General features: G+C 35.5%; 2 protein-coding genes across 3 annotated transcripts in view; one reads left to right on the forward strand and one right to left on the reverse strand.

The window, feature by feature from the left end:
- The window catches only part of LOC121739633 (phosphoinositide 3-kinase adapter protein 1), a 33,869-nt gene extending 25,123 nt beyond the window's left edge, over positions 1-8,746 (reverse strand). The window contains exon 1 of one of the 2 annotated variants that reach the window (XM_042132141.1): positions 8,534-8,746. In XM_042132141.1, coding sequence (XP_041988075.1) covers positions 8,534-8,537 — 4 coding nt within the window. In that variant the 5' untranslated portion in view covers positions 8,538-8,746. Of the gene's footprint in view, positions 1-168; positions 238-8,533 lie in introns of those variants that run through there. The other variant, XM_042132139.1, reaches the window with a different exon arrangement.
- Positions 8,747-17,272: 8,526 nt separating this feature from the next.
- On the forward strand, positions 17,273-19,390 carry LOC121740026 (J domain-containing protein). The gene is made up of 3 exons (XM_042132715.1): positions 17,273-17,508; positions 17,676-17,777; positions 18,163-19,390. The coding sequence occupies exons 1-3, from the start codon at positions 17,422-17,424 to the stop codon at positions 18,484-18,486; spliced, it is 513 nt and encodes a 170-aa protein (XP_041988649.1). The 5' UTR covers positions 17,273-17,421; the 3' UTR covers positions 18,487-19,390.
- Positions 19,391-22,097: the final 2,707 nt, after the last annotated feature.

The raw sequence follows: 22,097 nt of genomic DNA on the forward strand, positions 1-22,097 counted from the left end.
GAGCGGATACTACACTCGCAGCGTAAACGGAAATACAAACTCCTGAAACAAGTTTGGGCGGGCGGATGCAGCACAGGTGTAATTTCAAACTTATACGTAACATATGAATATTCTAAACACTACCTAAACATAATATGGAGTTATTGTACAATATGGAGTTTAACTCACTGGTAGCACGTAAACAGTAATCGAACTGCGGTCCCATGGCTTCGGTGTACGCACGTCACATCCCGGCGCGCGCGCGGCGATCTCTGCGGCAGGCGGCTGCGTCGCGCTGCGCGGTGCGGACTGCGGACTGCGGGCGCGGACGCAGGTGGAGCGAACGCAACACGTGCGAGCTTTACGAACTTTCTTAGCACGCGCGGGCAGGAAACGTTTATCCCAGCTCAAAAATCACGTATACGTTTATAGGGGAGACTGCGACCAGTTTAATTTGAGTGCACAGCACATGCGTCCGTTTTAGTAGCGCCGAGCTTTATGTTTGTAAATAAACGCACAATGTTGATGTTCGCTTTCATTCATATATGGTGCCGCTTATTAGTACCGGCACGGATATAGCCGGGCACTCGTAAGTATCGATCTGATATTTATAGAAACATCGGGGTCGTAAAATGTTTTAGGGTAGAAAAAAAAATGAATCAGTGTTTGTTTTGAGAGAATGTTATTGAAACACTAACAAAAATTCTAAAGATAACTGATAAATTTTTTTTTTTTTTATTAAGTTAAAGATAAAACGATAGCTGCATATTTCTAAAAGATTAAGTAATAAATAATAATTGAAAAATAATTAAGTACATACTTATATCAGATTCTGGACTCCTCTTTACACAGTACACTCTACAGGTGTAACAAAACAAACTGACGATAAGTCGCTCTCATTATAATTAATGCACCAGCAAACTCGTATATTTGCAAAGAAGTCTACAAAGTATGAAATATTAGGTATTTTATGTAGCCCAATTATGACAAAGATTCTTAATGCATGTTTCTTTAAAATCTGAGATTTAAGATCCGGTGTTCGGTAAAATGAGCCCAGCGACCGAGGTCGCTATCCCCGCACCACTCGCAACTCGATAATTTTTCGAACGAATATTTTTAGACGATACTTTTTATTTCGTACTGTGCTTTAGTAAGCTTTTTCTTTTTTAGTAAAGAAGAGTAACAAATTACTATTTGTTACTCTTCTTTACTAGTAGAAATAAGCTTTAATGTAAACAGAGTACATAATATTGAAATTTGGTAATATGTATAAAATATTATAATATTATTTTATTTTCAATCTTTGTAACATACATACTCGTACAATAGGAGTCAAGTCTTTCGAATCTTGAAATTAAATAAAAAATATCTTAATACATATTAAAATAGCTATATTTTCCTACGGGCTTTCTCTGAACTTCAGGTAGATTATTAGCATGTTTCGTTCGTGTCGATATGAAGTAAGCAACAAAATTTTCGAAAATGCATTTTACAAAATATCGAGCGATATCAAAATACCATGGAAACAAAAAAAATCACCAGATGTCGGGTCGAGTGTGTTTACTTGCATCTGCTGTGAAACAAAGCTCGCCCTTGTGTCTCGATATTCACAAAGAGAACGAACACAACGCATATTGAATTTGCAAACGCCCGAACGGATTTTAGGGAATTTAATATGTATTTATCATTAACACCAGTGCTAAAAGCTGGTTTGACATGGGTCACTGGATTTCAACTAATTATACTTAGTCAATTCCTAAAGATACCTACTCTCAGCATTGTAGTGTAAGCTGAAAGTGTACGGCTTGGATATTCAGCCAGTAATCACTACCGTAACTTGTAATAGTCTTTTTGTATTTGGTACTTCATCACTAAACTCTATAGCTACTCAAGCTAGCACGTTAGCACGTCGGCGCGCGTTTTGTATTACCATGTGCAGCTACCTGTAGTTCTACTATGAGTTTAAAGCTATAGCTTTAAACTTACGTAGTCGGTATCGAGTATCGATAAATACTATATATTTATCGATACTCGATACCGACTACGTAAATTTTTAGTGTGGCAAATTTTACAGCGCCTCTAGCGGTTACTTGAGGAACTAAAATCGCCATACTAAATATTTACGTAGTCGGTATCGAGTATCGATAAATACTATAGCCTTAAACTCATGGTAGAGCTACTGCTACGAAGCTACGAATAGTACCTAAGTACTAAGTAACAGTCTACAAGTATGCTAGTGCAGGAGTCAGGAGTCAGGACCAGATGAACGATGATATTAATAAATTAATATTTGAAAGACTTTGTCCACAACTTTCTTAATATAACTGAACTAGATGTCCCGCGCGGCTCTTCGCCCGCGTAAATTAGGAATTTTACGGAAACCGTACATTTTCCCATTAAAAATAGCTTATGCCCCTACTCCCTTCACGTGGTCTACTCTACATATTATATCTGTGCCAAATATTACCATAAAAATTGCTCCAATAGTTTGTGAGATATAATATTTTTCTAATATTTTCCCCGTTTTCCCCACATTTTCCTGAGTTTCTTCGGTCGTATTAGTCTTAGCGTGATAATATAGCCTATAGCCTTGCTCGATAAATGAGCTACGGCGGAGTAATCGTTGAACATAAAAAAACGAACATAACACCTCCCCCATTTTGAAAGTCGGTTAAAATTGTAGCCTCTGTGTTATTCTGATGTATAAGCTATATTATTGTAAAGTTTCATTAAAATCCGTTCAGTAGTTTTTGCGTGAAAGACTAACAAACATCCATACATCCAAACAAACCTTTATAATATTAGTAGGACATGATATCAAATGTTTAGTCAAAGAGCAAAAAATCAGTTTAAAAAAGTTGTGCGAAATTAGTATGCGTGGAATGTGTCTGTTTATTTATGTGTTGCATGCGAGCCGCGAGACATTCTGCCTGCCGACTGCCGCTGCTGGTGTTAAAATCACATATGACTAATGACATCAGTGGCGGCTTTTTTGTTTTTATTATTTTAAATAAGTCGGCATTAGTCTCATGTTCATTAATATAATTTGATGTCGTGGCTAAGCCGAGTGTCCTTAACCATTCAAATCAAAGTCAAATATGAATAACGATTTCTAGCATCGCTTAGCAGAATTACACTTTTTTATGCGAGAATTTATTTCATAATAATTTCCATAATAATAGTTGCATTGTGAGGAGAATATACCCAAAATAATTGAATCCATCTATCGAGTTCGTCTTTGTCTAATGTGACCTCAATATCAAATATCGGTCGGCAGTCCACAGTTTTCATACATGAGTGTGTAAAGTATTAACAAAATAATACGTCTTATGTGTGTGTGTCTACAAAATGATTATATATTAATATATTTCTTTTGAGGCTTATACCACAGAATAGATAATAGTACAAGTACTTATACCTAAGTTTCGGACTATAACCAACTTTTCATGGCAGCATAATTCCTTTTTTAAAAAAATCTGCTGTATTATAGGGCCACCATCGGCATCTAAGCATTTTTCTGTTACTGTACAATGTACATCCTACATTGTACAGTAACAGAAACTACAGTCTCGATATCAAGTAAAGGATCAACCTGTATATCAAAGTTCAACCAAGACGTGTACTAATATACATAATGTAACAAAACTAAGTGACAATACTTTAGGGTGTGTATGTATAGTGTCCTTGTGGAGAATTCTTGTAAAAGTAGCAGCGCTGAAAGAGCAAAATTATATTTTTTTCACTTTTATATGAGGAAACTCGTGACGCTGGGGCGCTTGCCCATACAAATAACAAAAAAATGGTCTTTCAGCGCTGCTACTTTCTCAGTGAACTCTCTACGTTCTACAATTCTTCTACATTTAAACACCCTAAAGTAATTATCACTTAGTTTTGTTACACTCTGTATATGTGTGACAAATGACAATAGACAAAGATGGCGCCTGTCAGGGTGGACTGTGGATCGGGCAGCAGCGGCCGGCGGATGAAGTCGCGACCGCGGCTTACATACAATTGGCTGCTTCCGCTTGTATCGAATTAATTCATTCTGCATACGTACACTAAACCTATATCCCATGGTTAACTGTTATCGCTTAACTGGACTTCTAATTTAACAGTAGGACTAGTTATATATAGTTTGATAAGTTTATTGTCACATTCGCGTACATGCGCGCTTCTCTACGAGTATCAGAAGAATTAGGAACATAAAAATTAGTGCTGATCATCCAGGTCTTTAAAAAACTATTTAATTTTTGCCAGCTGCACAGATAGAGAGCGCTCTATCTCCATCTCTGTGATATAGTCCAGCAGATTCTAGAAAATATGTTCCAGATTTCGGCGCCTTTTATGGATATTGTAATCATTAAACTGGACAACTATATTGGTCCTACCTGTAAAAGCCATAAGACCAAATCGATTAAGCATACTAAGAATTTCACACAATCTTAATCAGGGTCTTTAAATAGAGCTTCATCATAGTTCCAGGGGCAGTGAACTACGAACGGTTCCAGATGCATGAATGTTTGCAACATTGCTACAACAAACAGAGGTGGATGAAAGCTACACTGAGCAACTGAAATAACCTGTAAACGTATTTACTGGAACGTTCCTCGAAGACAAATGTGCTGCTAGTAAGTACTTGGATAGTGGATACCTCGACTCAGTTTTTTTCTTCCTACTGTAATTTTATTAAAATCCCAACAAGATTAAATCTTTGATTGCTTTAAAATGTTAATTTTAAAGACGTAAATATTTAGGTAATCTGTGATTTGACGTCGTAGCGTGCGCCTTTTAGTCTAAGAAAATTAGTTTCGAAATCGACGATCAGACCGAATAATTCGTGTAGTTTTGAAAGTTGGTACAGTTGTTCCTAAAGGTGTCCAGATGAATATAATAAAAGTCGCCGAGGGTGGGACAATAGCCGGCGGTGGGCGAGGGGGGGAAAGGTCTCTTTTTCAAAGTTTTTGCTTTTGCTCCATTCAGAAAAACCTTGAAAAAGAGACCTTTCCCCCTCTCCCCCACCGCCGGCTCTTGAGTGTTTTAGTATATTCATCTGGACACCTTTAGGAACAACTGTACCAACTTTCAAAACTACACGAATTATTCGGTCTGAATTCCTTAATTTTCCAGGCTATTTAGTAAGTAGAGTTTTCGGAGAATTGTAGAATAGAGTACCTATATCTCTATTGCGCAGCGTCATAGTCTGGGTGCAGGTAGGTACCATACAGTATTACATCATTTCCCAACGGATAGAACTCTATTGAACCTAAAATAAAAACAAGTGTTGCTCTACAAATTATAATAAGCCTACATAAATATAATCTACACGCTGCTAGAGACGCGCAAAATAAAATTAATAAAATTGACTATTAAGTAGCTATGTCCACACTGCGCACTTTTATCTTCAATTTTCGTCATCAACTTTCATATTGGCGCATTCAATAATTGAATGCGTCAAGTTCAATTATCAACATCATACATACATGTAAGTAGTAACTATATAGTAACGCAATGGTTACTATAGCCCGCTAAATAATTGAATATTCAATAATTGAACTTGATTCGCATTCAATAATTGAATGCGTCAAGGAACGCAACGCCAATATTGTCATTTTTGAAGTTTTGGATACGGTCAAAAGGCATGCGTCGTGGGCATGCCTCATGCTGCTACGCATGCCCTTGACGAACAGAAAAAGGCACAGTGTGGACAAAGCTAAAGACAGAAATCAAACAGCGCATTCCCCTTCCAATTCTTCTAAGCGAGAAAACTTTCTCTTAAAGAAAGAGAACTTGTAAAATGTAAGTATTTAGATTAATTTTAGAACAAAATTTTAATGTTTATAATGGCTCTATCTATATAGAGTACTATTGAGTTCAAAGCTATTGAGAAGTTAAGAACACGTAACACCTCTGTTACCCAGTGCAATAGATATTTCTCGATAACCAAAACAATACAAAAATCACCATATGTTTCCATATAAATTTCGAGGAGTTCCCTCGATTACTCATGGATCCCATCATTAGGTCACCACTTATGTGAACATGGTACCAAATTGGAGAGAAACCTAAAATAACAAAACAAAAATTTTGAAAATCGGTTCACAAACGGCGGAAAAATCGTTGAACATACACAAATAAAAAAAATATCCACAGCCGAACATATAACCTCCTCCTTTTTGGAAAAAACTAGGCCTTTACATCCGTTGTGGATGATTTATACAGTATTTTCAGAGCGAAGTAACCACTCCTGTACTATACTGTAGTGCCTGGGACAAGATTTTTAAATGTCCGTATCATAGTCGGCCTAGTCCAGAGGAAAGAACTAGTTAATACGTATGGGACCAACTATGTGCAGGTTTCATCACGATGTTTTCCTTCACCGTACGAGCGTCCGTATTATGTACCTACTTGAGATCAGAAAATGTCTCATAGGTACACGCCTCCACCCGGGTTCCAACCTGCACCCTCTAGGAGTGCGAACCGAAGGTCTACCCATTAGTACCAAAACAATAAAAGATACAATAAGTATATACATATTAGATATACTCGTAGCCATGTAGGTGTAACAAACATTCGTTAAGTTTACATATCGACAAGATCAATTTTAATAATGATGTCTTCTCAATAAACAATACCTTGAACCAAATACAAAGAATAATAAAGGTGCTAATTGTTGCATTGTTGGCCGTAACGGGTTCGGTGGCGTTTGGGCCGTGTAACAGTACCACAGTCCACAGTGTCACTATAGTCACTACTCACTACTGGGTTAATAAGATACATCATACATACATGTAAGTAGTAACTAGTAACGCAATGGTAACTATAGCCCGCTAAATAAGAAACCACATAGTAAAGGTTCTTCCAAAATTGAAATATTATTTAACAACTAGGTTAACTTCTTACCATATTATCACAGGTACTAGAGTCTCTAGTACACTAGTTAACGATTGTTTAACGAAGACATGAAGTATTTTCATCGTTTTAATGCACGTTCTAGAGGTGAGTCTAAGCACTATCCCTAAGACTAAAGCCAAATAAAAAAATATAGATATTATGTTACCGTTAATATGCGTAAACATCATGCGTATGCAGATTAAACAAGGTATTCTGCATATTACCTGGGTGAGTCGTTTATTCTATTCTCATTAAATTACATAAAACAGGTTCTTGTTTGAATACAACATAATTATTATTTAGCTGTAGAGAGTTATTTATTATAATTTTTTGGATATAAAGAAAGGAATAAATTATTAAATTTTAAGTAAAAGAAGACGCTAATGAAGGGAGATTTGCCAATCTCCCTGAAACGCAGACTCGTCGACATGTGTATTCTGCCCATCCTAACCTACGGTGCTCAGACTTGGTCATTGATTGAGTCGCAAAGGTCCCAGCTCGGGGTTTGTCAAAGAGCAAAGGAGCGCACCATGTTAGGTGGAAGACTAGCTGACCGAATAAAAAATAGCACGCTGCGCTCCAAAACAGGTGTTAAAGACGTTGGCATGAAAACATTAAAGTAGGACTGGGCGGGTCATACCAGCCGCATGCATCCTGACCGTTGGGCAAATGTCACCACAGAGTGGGTACCAGTGGATGGACGACGCCGCAGTGGACGGCCTCCAAAAAGATGGCGAGATAAACTGGATGCCTACAAGCCAGGCTGGCCTGCGGTGGCGTTGGAGCGAGACAGATGAAATACCTTGGGAGAGGCCTTTGCCTAGTAGTGGGATAGCATAGGCTCATTAAAAAAAAGTAAAATGTTACTCCACTTATAAAATATAACAGATCGTATCAACTAGAAAAAAAAACAATCAAAATAACAACAGTCTTAGCTGGTCTTAGGTTGACAAGCTTATGTATGTATCAAAGTTTTTAGGGCTTTTACGAACTAAAGAATGCAAACTTACTAGGTAAAGTGCAAATACTTATAATCTATTTTTTTTAATTTCACACTTTAACGGATGGTATCAGAGAATCTGCAGATTACCTATGTAATGTGCACGTTAACGTATTCTGCATTCTATACGGTAACAGATGTTCTTCTTGCAAAACTCTACATTCATTTTACCGACTATCAACTTAGAGAAGTACCAGGTATAAAATGATATAAAGATATAATTTTAAGTAGTCAAAATATCCAAAGTTGTTACAAAAGACCATCAACACAGTGGATAGAGTGTTAAGATAATAAAATTAGTAACGTAGAGTAGCCCAGTGTTAGGAATTCACTTTATACAGCTCTTATCTTAGAAGCTTTATATCGATAGGAGGAAAGTATCGAAAGTATTATAATCTTATTTCAAGCGTCGTAACTCATAGCTGTAGGTATAGTGTTGACGCACAATAATAAAGCAATCGAGATTAATACAGAACTTATACGTATGCGAGACGAGATACGAAGGTCCCAAATAAATTATAAAATAACACACGAGCGACGAGACAATATAAAAACATCTCGACAAAAAATTAAAGGTTGAACAAACTTTTGGCGGGACACGGGACGAATAGAAAATGTGGGAACAATGCACGGAGTGCTGTTAATTCATATGCCAGCACTCACCCATCGCGGGACATCCGCCCTCGCTTCCGCTGCCAAAGATGGTGAATCTTCGATCGCAGTTCGTTGACAGGTCCCGTACACCTCCAATCACATAACAACACCACGGATTATTGTCTGATACGAGCAGTCCGCACCCTCACATCGTGAAGATTTTACAAGGCACATTATAAATATCTTGAACGTAGCGCACGGCCGCGGCGGCCGGTGGGCTGCGTTTGCGCGTCTTCTGTGGCTATTTTTGATGCAAAAACGCGTTGGGAACTGTTGGAAACGCCAATGTCTAGAGCATGCACGGAATATGCAATGTCTCAGCCTTGATAAATTAACAGAATGCAAATGCTGTTGCAAAGTATTTTCATTCTAAGCAAAGGATGAGGAATTATCTTCTATGTCTATATAGAATTATATTCTATGATAAGAATACTTGTTACGGGTTACCTGATTCAATTATTGTGGTACATGGTTTTATTTAATGTTTACTAAGTACTGAGAACTTATTAAGATTTATGTAAGTACCGTACCTATAGTCAGGGCTCCCTAGGTTTTAGGGTTCCGTAGTCAACCAAGTTTTCTTGATTACAGAACCCCTAGCATAACACGATTGGTCAAAATCGAAATCAAAATATTTATTTCCAAATAGGTTAAAAAAGTTAACACTTTTAGAACTCAACTTTTATAATACAGAATAATCAATCAAAAAGACCTCTGTAAAAAAAGGGATTCTAATTTTGCCAACAGAGGAGAGTGATTTAAGCTTCCAAAATTTGTACATAGATTGGTTCAAGCATACACTTTAATTTGCCCATTGGGCAATTCCATATGTGCCTGACTCTACATTTGATGCGACTTGCGTTTTATTTTGTCATATATTATGGTTACTATCATGTTGTTAATATCAATTTTAAGATGGCTTTGTAGCAGATTAAACAAGTTAACTTATGCAGAAAAAATGGTGTACACTGTTGTTTTCAAATAGCATTTATTTAGTCAAACATAAACGTGACCGACACTACATGCAAAAGGAAGTCGTTCCCGAGAGTGTTTGTAAACACCAATAATCTTCCTCTCTGTGTGCTAAATAACTCTACTTTGTATTTTTATCCAAAAGTGCATGAAACAAACTATTATAAAATGGTTACCTAAACCTGTAAGTTATTTAAAAAAATATTTATTAGCAAAAGAAATTGTGACCGACACTACAGCCCAAAACGTGACCGACACTACACTCACTTTGTGCAGGTAAAAGTCGGTAGTTTTACATGACACCTTAAAATTTATGTATCTCAGCACGTACAATATGAACTCTAAAATTATATAAAAGAAAATCAGTAATTAGTTAATTCATTAAAATGCTTTTTTTGAACTTAAACATCACAAAAACGAAATCACTAATAATTTGTCAAAAAATAACTTAACACGAAATATTCTAAAAAACTATTAACATAATAACCCAAGAGCCAGCGATAGGCAGACTTTCATCATTTTTTAAGCTAAAAATTTTCCTTTATTTGAGCCCTATAGAGGTAAGAACGACCAGACACTATGAAGTTTCGGTCGCTATTACTTTAGAAGGTTTCCAGTTCTGCAGGCATGGGCGTACCCAGGTTCTGGGCCAGGGGGGGGGGCAAATTACCCAGGTTCTGGTGCCAGGGGGGGGCAAATCACCCAGGTTCTGGGCCAGGGGGGGGCAAATCAGATTTTTCATAAGCTAGGTGTTTATAAAGAATAAAAAATTAATAATTTTTAGTTGTAAAAATATTGTATTGCAAACAAATGGCAAAATTCGTTCTTAATTTTTAATTTTTATAGATAAAAGTACTAGATAATATACTTAGTAGGAACGTCAACATGATCCAGGGGGCCGGCCAGCTGCCCCCCCTGCCCCCCCCCCCCCCCCCCCCCCCCCTCGGTACGCCCATGTCTGCAGGTCTACCTTACGTAGAATAAAGTTTAAAGATCAATAATTTTATCTTATTTTCTTGCGATATCTTTCTTTTTTCGATTCTTAAATCTCATATTCTACTGCCAAATTTTTGTGACAATTGCTTCCCATTTGACTTTGAGGTGGTCTGGCAGGTTCTTAAAATAATAAATTAGGTTTCTGCTTCTCTCTCTCTTATGTGACCGACACTACAACTCGACACTGTGATCTTACAAGCTTATTATGTCTTTTTAAAAATGAATTTTTCCGAATCTCAAAAGCTATATCAGTATTTAATTGTGTAAACAATCAGTGTGTAAGAAAAGATGAGAAGAATTTAAAATAGATAACGTGAAAACTAAGTCAGAACTTCATCACACAAAACCACACTCAGCCGAGCTCACGACATCATCTCATAAATGGCAGCTTTTGCTAGAAAAGTAATGTATGATATTGAATGTACCGTAACTTCTTGGTGGAAATACATGTTTCACAGTAATAATATAGATACACTTTTCATGCACTTTTTCCACTTTTATTAATAACAATTATGTTTTACACGACCGGTTTCGATAAAATCATCATCAGGTGATTTTATCGAAACGAGAAAAGTAATGCTTAGAAATTGTTGCTTCTATAAAATCTTAATAGTATCTACCATAATGTTGTGACTATAATTAAGTATACATATTTAATACCAAAATCAGGTATTTATTTTCTTAGTTTATGGTAGACTTTTACATGGAACTGCCCCATAGCTTATATGAAATATTATATTTATGGTTCTTTAATTACTCGACAAAAACCATTTTGTCGCTTACGCCCTTTCCAATTCTTGCTGTTCCATTTATTGTTTTCTATGAGAAGCCGGGCCGGCCTCTCATAGAAAACAAGCAATCTAAAACATCATCATCAGCCTATTGCCGTCCACTGCTGACCGTAGGTCTAAAACATAATATTAAACGAATCTAAAACATAATATTATCCAACACGGTTTTTTTACTTTAACGCGGCGTCACCTTAATTCTAAAAGATTGTTTTGTGACTTGCTGGCATTACAGAGGTCAGAGGATCGTAAAGTGATCGTAAAAGCAAGGCAGGATTACAGTTACATGGTAATATTGCACCTACTTAATTATCGAGCCTTTTAAATGCGGCTTGTGAATCGTGAATCGTCTAATAAGATTGGGACAAGTGAAAGACAAAAGGTCAATTTTCATGTTAGTATTTTGCTCTTAACAGTATCTGACGAATAGGTACTTCACTTATTCCAATCAAATCTCCAGCCTGTATTGATCTTTTTCACTGAGCTGCGCAGTGAAGACTTTATTCACTGAAAACTACACAAATTGTACTATGCAACAGTCTCGTACATACGAAACCTGCTAAGGAAAGTCAAAATGTCGTATCCATTGCTGAATTAGTTTCTCAGGCCTTAGAAGCGATGCTCATATAATTCGTAATGGATATCAACCATAAAGGAGTTTCCGTGATATTGTCTACATCGTGGTATGCCATATACATATATACCTAATATAGGAAAGCTGTACAGTCTGTACTCTGTAGTAACAGTGTGGAGAATTATTGTTGCCATGTTAATACATTTTCCACTTAACTAATCAAAATACTTGTTACACAATATAATATTAGTGTTTTTCGACCTTTTTTATGATGTGAAAAAATATTAGTCCCACCCCTTTGATTTTTTATCATGTATTGTATCTTTATGAATATATCCGCCTCTATGTATTATAATATGAAATAAAATATAATATAATTTCAATCTTTTCAATTTTTATTGTTATTTTACTGAACTAGTTCTCAGGAGCTGTGACGACCCCCCCTACAGAATCGCAATCGTGAAGTTAGGGTAACATTGTATCAACTATCAACCCAACGTTATAGATATTGTTTAAAAACTATTATAAATTGTTAAATAAATCATAATATTATTATTGTAAAAATTGTATCAAATTACAATATTATTATTAATCAGGATTCAGGGCGAGCGAAGCCAGCCCTAGTATATCCCACACTCTGTACACATTTTGTCATTTCACTGGAAAACTATCACGCCTATAATAATTATTGTTTTGTGCATATGTAAGTAGTAATTTTTAACTTACTTCTAAAATCTGTGTTTTTAACCGACTTCAAAAAAAGGTGGTTATCAATTCGACGCGTATCATGTAAGTATGTAATATTTCCATAACTGCCCGGTTTTTGTATATAATATCGCACACCCAATACAACACTGTATTAAGTCAAAAAACCCTTAAATTGACTTATCTACATATTTGAATAGCCAAAAATATGCCGCATATACCACGAAAACAGGCATATTTATATTTAAAAAACTCCCAGAGAGATGGCGTTGTAAGTCTGTGTTGGTCAAGACGCACTGTCAAGGCCATACCGCGAACATGCAACTATTTCCAGTTGCGACTTGTCCGTCATAGGTACCGGTACGCCACGCCCTCACACAACAATACAACAATGAATTATTTGAAGATAATACGGTGTTATTGAAATAGTTGCTAAAACTTTGTTAAATTATTTCGTTTTAATTCAGTGTTGATGACTGCAGTAATACGGCGTATTTGATACTATTTCGAAATAGTTCTGTTTTGTTGACGAAGGTATGTATTTTTTTTTGTATTATTCAAAAATGTTTCATTATTGTCCAAAAAAGGTGAAAATCTGTGGAATAATGCACTATTGATGGTAGTTACAAATTAGGTCCTAATTCTCTTTTTAATTATAATAAATAGATTTTTTGTTCTGAGGATTATTGCTTACGTTATATATTGTCAGTAAAACGAATTTAATTTGAATTTAAAATTATTAATAAAATACTTTTTTTTTAAATAATACACTATTGTTGAATTATGCACATTATTTATTGTCATTTTTCAGATGTCTAGGAATCGTGCTCTCTTAATACTTCAAAAGGCCACAGAAGAACCTCAGGACATATCTACACCGTCTGAGCATTCAGGAAACGTGGAAGAGGATATCGAAGACATAGCCGTTGCAGCAACAACTGACGAGACAGCAGTGGTATCAGCATCTTATGACACATCAAAAAGGGAGGTACCCGATCCCGATCCTATTCTATTTGATCGTAGCGATGAATTTATAGATGATTCCGACACGGATCCAACTTTTATTTTACCTGCTAAATATGTCGGTCGACCTCCAGTTATTCCTAGAAGAGTATCTTCTTCCTGTTCGAGTTCGTCGTCAGACTCTAGCACGTCATCATCGTCAAGCTCCAACAGCTCGAGTAGTACATCTTTTGATGAATCCTATAGACCTGAGCCTTCTACAGCAGATAGTCAAACGGAGTCTAATACTACTCTGACTAACATAGCCTCTACTTTAGTTGCTATGGCTGTGTCATCAATAAGTGAACCTAAAAAAAGTAGGAAACGAGTACGAAATCCTGCTGGTTGGAAGTCTAAGGTTGCTAAAATTTTGCGGAATACAGGAAAATCATATGTTTCTTTAAAAAACCCTACAAAATTGATACCTGAACGTAAAATACGTCCGCCTTGTGGTGATAAATGCAAGATGAACTGTAAAACTAAAATAAATGAAACAGAGCGACTAGATATTTTTTTTAAATTTTGGCAGTTAGGTGATTTGGAAAAGCAAAGAGAATACATTGTAAGACATACTTACGAAATTAAACCAAAATATAGATATAATTACTTCACAAAAATTGAGGGCTTTGAATTCTGCTTATTTTTTTTAAATAGAAAATGAAAAAATTAGAGTTTGCAAAGAATTTTTAAGGCTACACTGAGTATTTGTGATAGGTACATAAAGACAGCTATTTCGAAGAAAACAGAGGATGGTTTTATAAAATCTGATGAACGTGGGAAGCATGGTAATCAACGCAAAATAGATTGTGAAGTAAAAGATAGTGTGACTGATTTCATAAATTCTATTCCTAGGATTGAGTCTCACCATTTAAGAGCTCAAACTACAAGAGAATTTATCTCAAGTGATAAATGTTTGGCAGACTTATATCGCGACTATAAAATCTCTAGAGAGCAAAAAAATTTAACGCCTGCATCCGCTTCAACTTTTAGTAGAATATTTAATGCGGAGTTTAACATTTCTTTTTACATTCCAAAAAAAGATCTTTGTGACCTGTGCGAAAGTTTTAAAAATGCCAATAATGAAGGTAAAACTGAATTACAAAATGATTATAATAACCATCTTAAAGAAAAAGAATTGTCAAGATTGGAAAAGGAGACTGATAAAAACAGGACAGACAGTTATGCAGGTACCTAAAGGCCAAGTTTCTCTATTTTTTTACAAATCTAGGATCAATTGTTTTAACTTTACTGTAAGTGACTTAAACGCAAAGGATGTATTATGTTTTTTCTGGGATGAAACTGAAGCTAAGCGTGGTGCAATAGAAATTGGGAGTTGTGTGCTTAAATACATTGAGACAATACTTGAAAATAAAGTCCCAAATACTGACGTTGACATTATATTTTATAGTGATAATTCCTGTGGGCAGCAAAAAAACAAATACTTATTGTCAGCTTATGCTTACGCAGTGAACAAACTAAAAGTGAATTCTATAACTCATAAATTTTTGATCCGTGGACATTCCCAAAATGAAGGCAACAACGTTCATAGTACCATAGAGAAACAAGTCAAAAGATTTTTAAGATCCGGTCCCATTTACTGCCCACAGCAATACGCTACTTTAATTCGTACCGCAAAAAGACAGGGAAGCCATACGTACTAAAAGAGCTTACATACAACGATTTTTTCGAATTAAAAGTTCTCCAAGAAAGTTGGGGCAGCAATTTTAATATAGATGATGGTAATAATCAAGTAAAATGGCATGATATCAAACAACTGCGAGTTGAAAAGAAACACCCCTTCGCTTTTTTTATAAAACATCTTACGAAGAAACTGATTTTAAGAAAGTATGTGTCCGAAATCGTTCAAGGCGCTATAGAGATCAAAACTTTTCTCCGGTGTTAGTTAAAGCATACACTGAAAAACAATCTCTTGCTGAAAACAAAAAGAAAGATATCAAAGGGTTAATTGAAAAAAACATAATACCTACTAATTATGTGAATTCCTATAATAAGACTGCATTAAATTTAGAATAGTATTATTATTTAAAGCTTTGCCGACTGAACATTAAACATTTAGTTCCTATAGGAAGTATTAATTTTCTCTGATTTTCGTAGTAAAGAATGTTAATTTTGTACTAAAAGTAGTTGGTAAATTTAAGATTAGGTTATAAATTTATTAAAAGACTATAATATTATGTAGTTCTGTGATATTGCAATACATGGTTATTTATATTGTGTACTAAATGGGTAGACTTTAAGTACAATCACACAGGTAAGATTAAGTTTTTAAATTTTATCTGTGTACTAAGGCTGTGTAAACCTAGCAATAAGCTATTTAAAAACTAATTATGCTAATAGTAAAATAAGAGAACACTTAATATGTTAGATATTCTATTAAAATTTTATTTTTTTATTAGATTAAGGTATTTTGCCATTGTTCTAAATAGAAAGTAGTTAGATTTATTTAAATGGTAATTTACGGCCGAATGATTCTGGTGGTATTCACAAGTATTGTTGTGCCATATTATTATTATTTTATGTTTTTTTAAAAAGGTTTTATTTTTATTTTTGTGGTAGGCGTTGCATGTTATGTATGTAACATTGCATTAATATAATTTTTGTTTATTATTTTAATAATTATTTGGTAGCATTAATTTAAATATGATGCTACTTTTGTAATGTTTATTACTTACTTATTTTGGAAGATTTTTTTTTAAATTTTATATAATATCTACCAGCTACCTACCTAATTATGCTTAATTTGTATCCAAGCAAGTAATTATTTTGATTTTAAATATAAAAACCTACTGAGTATTGTGTTTTGTTTCAATTTTTTTGGTCCTATTCCTTAATAGAATGAAATAAATCGTTATTGTATATTACAACTTGGTAAAAAAATTGTGGAATAATAGCGCATTATTTCAAAATCAATCAGCAAAAAGCAATTAACTCAAAGTAATTTTTTTTTGCTTAATACGATCATTCACCAATAGCGGATTAAGTCAAAAAAAACATTTTTTGCTTTATTGATGAATATTGAATAAACTAAACTACATATTTCTAATACGAACTTGAGTCTTTACATATTTTATTAAATTAATTTGCAACAACTTTTAAACTATAGAAGATAATGGTTTTTCGTCGTTTCTGAAAAATGAGCTATTTTGACTTAGTGCAGTGGGTACAGTGGGTGTGCGATATTATGTTAGTCTATTTCAGTGTCTGAGCAAATGTGCCAAATTTCAAAAGTGTATGTATGTATGTCTGTATGTAAGTATGTACTTATGTATGTTTTTAATTTTTTATGTTTGTTTTCGCATAATATCTCCGGAACTACAAGTCCGATATAAGTAATTCTTTTTTCTGTTGTACTAGATATTGTTCAACTTAGGGAATGATGTATGTAAGTTTCATCAAAATCGGTTCAGTAGTTTTTGGGAATTTTAATTCTCAATTACGTACAATTTTGAAGTCGGTTTTATCTGAAGGTCAAGGTGCAAAAAAACTATGTTAAATTTTGCAGATTTTGATACTCATTACTCTCACATGGCAACATTTTTCGGGGATAAAACAAGTGTGCGCTGTCAAACGTCAGCTGATTGAAGAAAACCTTAAACATTACACCCATTATCAAGATTTTCTACTCTATGTAAAAATAATAAGGTTTAGTATGCTTTGAATGACAGCTACAGTTTTGACCTTCTGCGGGATCCGCTCTTTGACAACATTCACAAATTGGCTCACACAGGCCTAGAGTACGGTCTACGGAATAGTGTATTGTACAACACAGCAAACACGCATTTAACATTTTACTAAAAATACCAGTGTAAACAGGGACCTTGTGAGGGAGGGTTGTGAAAATGACGGGGGTGGATGAAATACTCAATTATCAAAAGAACCCTGACGACGATTTCTATGGACTGCTGGGTTGCGATGAAAATTCCTCTGTAAGTTTACAATTTGAACTTAACTTTTGCCAATTTCCTTATTTTATTGTACTTAGGTATTGATTGTTCAATCTCGCTTAGCGACCCTATTCTGTAGTTGACCTAAATCTCGCAACTAGTACTGCCTATATCAATCATCAGTTTATAGACTATTGTTTTGTACACAGGTGGAACAAATAACTACAGAGTACAAAGTTCTGGCCTTGCAATATCACCCAGATAAAAATGCTGGAGACAAAGAGGCAGAAGCCAAGTTCCAAAAACTAAAGGTTTGTAAGATTACTAATTATTCACATTGGTTGTATTAATTTGTGCTATCATCAGTTGGGGAATAACATAGTGTGTCATGGGAATCCCCCACATTATAGAATTATTGTCAACAAGTTTACAAATATTCAGAAAATATTTTCTAACAGTTTGCAGTGTTTTTATAAAGCCTTTTTTAAGATTAGAATTATTTATTATATTATTGTCTTTTGTAGCCATGAAATAGGTCTAGGTCTCTTGTCATAATGGTTGACCTACTTTTGTAATTACTAAAGAGGCTTGTAAGAGATGTAAGTAGGCCAACAGAGTTCTTGTTAGCGTTGTTAATGAATTCTCTACATTGTTTTAAATTATTCATATTTTAAATGATACTCATGCTATTTACAGGAGGCCAAGGAGACTCTATGCGATCCATCCAAGAGGGCTCTATATGACAAGTGGAGGTCCAGTGGAGTTTCAATTGGCTACAAGCAGTGGCTGGGAATGAAGGAACATATCCAGCAGTCCATGCACTGGTCCAAGCCGAACACTAAGGATCGCATGCTGGAAGATGAATCCGGAAGATCATCCGGCCCCTCCAGCCTGGGACCGACCAATGCTGCTGCACGTCGAGCCTCCGAAGGTGGAGCCAACCTCTGGGGACGTTGGGGTGGAGGGAACCAGGAACCACCATCGGAGGTCATCTCCAAGTTTCGTAATTACGAAATCTAAGCTCTCGGAGAATCTTAGACAATTCTTGCCTGCCCCTATTTCAAATATTTTTTAAATTGTGAGACCTAACAGCAATATTGCTGCTATTTTAACTTTTATATCCTGAAATCTTTACAAACATGACATATTTTATATATTTTTTGTGATATTAGGCTATAATTTTTATTATTTCCTTCTATTCTAGAATGTAAGTTTAAAAACTTAAATTATATTATACTGCCTTAAAAAGGCGTAATATTCATCAAGTCAGCTCGAAGACGGGTCGTTCTCGATTGGAACTCGTGCAGTTATTGTATGTTCAGTGTTTAAGAAGTAAATGTTTGGTGTTTGATAAATCTTAGACACCCCTAGTTGTAGGCATAGAGTATCTATGTTGTCTGCCTTCCCTTAGATGTAAGTTACGCACATTCCTAAAATATGTGAGTCTGAAAGATACATTTCTGCTGTAGAACAATATGAAAGATTTATATTATAATGGTCTATGGATATTTTATATTATGAAGATTTGTATTTTTGACCTGTTTTATGATTATATCTTAATACTAAGTATTACTCTTAAACTTTTATTCTTGAAAAGGATATTGGGGGTGTGAAGAAGTACAGGGTATAGTTGAGAGATGGATTATTTTTGTTTGTCCTTACTATGTCTTACGTTTCACAAATAGAATTAATTTCAAATTCATATTTACAAATATAAATGTTGTGTTCCCTGGTCGTTAGATGTCATTAGTGTTTAATATGTGTTATAAATGTTTTCATCAGTATTTAAAATATTTACTGGATGTTGTAAAGTATATTCATGTTATTAATTGATGTAGTGGATTTTAAATGTCGAGAATCTCTATTAATGTAATAAATATAGTGATTTTGATTTATTGATCAAGAATAAAATGTCCCGCAAAGATTTTTTAATTTGATTTCCACAAATAGTTAATATAGAAAGTGACTTACAAGTAAAGCAATTTCTTGACTTCTTTTAGCAAGAAAACAGAAGTAACTGCGATCCCTTCTGTTTTCTTTCTAAAACATGTAATGTTCAGCTGTTACCAGTCCAAAGTGTCAAAAGATTTCTTCCAAAATTCTATTTACGGAAGTACATCTTATTAATTATAATGAGCTACATAATATATACCTAGCTTTAGATATCCTGGAAACGCACTTGCGTCTTTTTCTGGTGCCCTATGGGACTTGGAAAATGGCAAACGTATAATAGCTTTTATAAAATTAGGCTGAAATTCGTAAAACGACACAGTTTTTTTTTTAAATCATAACCAAATTAAAAAAGATTTTTTTATCCGAGTTTCTCTAGATAAGTAAATAAAGGACCTGGAACTCTGTCAAAGTGTAAGAATCTTTTTGTTTTAGGCGCAATAATGATTTGCGTCAGTCGCTTTTTTTGCAAGGGCCTAGATTTTCCTTTCCACAGAGCTCTAGTTTCGAGTTTGACCTGTAGGTCACAGCTCTTGGAGATCGATCAATACTATTGCAATCGAGCACTTTAACGGCAAATTAATATTCCACATCGACTGTTATTGATATAAATGACCAGTAGCTGCGTACATTACATAGATATCTACTCATTATAACTAGGACCTAAGTGCATAGAATGAACTAATACTACCTTTCTACCTAACTACTCACTACGCAGGTAAACTGCTGGTAGGCACCCCGTACCTGAGTAGCCAAATTTAAAAAAAGTAACTAATTAAATTCAGTAGTTTTTGTACTACTTACTATGTAACAACTCCCACACCGGTTTCGGAGACGGTGGCTGATTTCATTGAGACCAGGCCTGCAGTTACGCAGGAGTAATTTTTATAGTGGCTAAGTGTGTGCGCAGTACACAAGAGCACTCTCTTCCTTTTCTCTCATACTCCCAGTGGGACGGAAGACCGACACGACTGGTGAGAGATCAGGCTCAGGACCGACTTTTTACAATATGTCCAATAGCCAACTCATGGATCATCTTACTCGTCAGACAATCTAATCAGCCTGCATTTTCCTAACCATAACTTGGAAATATATAACATACCTACTTACTTATTGGGTTGGAGAAAAAGTTTTTTCGCATTTTATATAAAAATTCAAAAGGTTTTTTTAAAAAGTTTATTTACAATAGACTAAACTATATACTGAGGTGCCATTTTGTTCGATAACTTTTTGCCATCTTGTTGGTAGGGAGTATGATCCCATTGCTATAAAAATGTTGGGGCTTCTGATGAAAAAACTGCGACAAGTGGTTTGGGCAGTCCTCTTGTGAAGTCAACTTGACACTGCCTGAGGAATTCTGCAGCGAAACAGCTGAAAATCTGAAGGCGCAAGGTCAGAACTCCTCCCAGCTAAACTATCGTATTTTTTGCTGAGTGGCTAAAGATGTGTGAGGTCTAGCGTTATCATGGTGAAAAACCAGACCCTTTCTGTTGTTTAATTACGGCCGCTTTCTCTGAACTTCTTGCTTTAATCTCATCAGTTGTTCGCAGTACCTACAGTTCAGAATCCTGCCTGGCGGTAACAGCTCTTATGGAATAATGCCCTTCTAATCCCACCACACACATAGCATCACCTTGTTGCGAGTTAACCTGGGGTTTTGCCACAGTCTGTAAAGTAAACATTACTTAACTTTAATTTAATGAAGATCAATCCATTTTCTGACAATCTTTTAACTAAATTAAAGTTAATGTAATCCATACTTAATATTATGAATGCGAAAGTGTGTCTGTCTGTCTGTCTGCTACCTCTTCTCCCGAGATCCTTTGAGTCCCGGGAAAGGACATAGGATGCTTATTGTCCCAGAAAAATGTACGGTTCCCGCGCGATAAACGAGTTTCGGCGCAACGGAGTAGCGGGCGTCATCTAGTAATTAAATATTATAATATTATTATTATTGTCTCTCATGCAACTGTAAGTCATGACCGCGGATGGATTATGTAAAGACAGCGCATGCGAGACACTGTACGATAATGCGCATAGAAAATTTCGTAATTTTTCGGCAACGGTCGTATTTCCCGATCGTTGGAGGAACTGCGGGGCTAAAATGGTCGCTTTAAAGAATCATGATATGAATCATAATATGATTCATTTTTCTAAAATTTCAAAATGCAACTCTGCTTGCAATTCATTTCTGTTTTTTTGTACTGATTTGACATTTGTCAGTTTGACAGTTTTGACAATTCATTTGCTGAATTGATTGAGACTTGAGAGGAATTGCTAAATGTGACCATTTTAGACCCGCAGAACTTAAGAAAAGCTGCGCTTCGCAGCGACGTAGAGGCGCCTGACGTTTTTTTTTTTATTAAATAAGGGGGCAAACGAGCAAACGGGTCACCTGATGGTAAGCAACTACCGTCGCCCATGGACACTCGCAACATCAGAAGAGCTGCAGGTGCTTTGCCGGCCTTTTAAGAGGGAATACGCTCTTTTCTTGAAGGTTTGCAGGTCGTATCGGTCTGGAAATACTGCTGGTGACAGTTCATTCCATAGTTTTACAGTGCGCGGCAGAAAGTTACGCGAAAAATGCACTGTGGAAGACTGCCACTCATCAAGGTGATGAGGATGGTATGTTTTTCGCGTGGGACGATAGCGAAAAGTTGCAGGTGGTATGATTCCGAACA

Source organism: Aricia agestis, chromosome 2 (genome assembly GCF_905147365.1).
Source record: "Aricia agestis chromosome 2, ilAriAges1.1, whole genome shotgun sequence".
In the NCBI taxonomy this organism is placed as follows: domain Eukaryota; kingdom Metazoa; phylum Arthropoda; class Insecta; order Lepidoptera; family Lycaenidae; genus Aricia; species Aricia agestis.

Coding starts and splice junctions, on each gene's coding strand:
- LOC121740026 (XM_042132715.1), top strand. CDS start 17,422: ATGACGGGGGTGGATGAAATACTCAATTATCAAAAGAACCCTGACGAC. Junction 17,509..17,675: donor GTTGCGATGAAAATTCCTCT/GTAAGTTTACAA, acceptor TTTTGTACACAG/GTGGAACAAATAACTACAGA. Junction 17,778..18,162: donor CCAAGTTCCAAAAACTAAAG/GTTTGTAAGATT, acceptor TGCTATTTACAG/GAGGCCAAGGAGACTCTATG.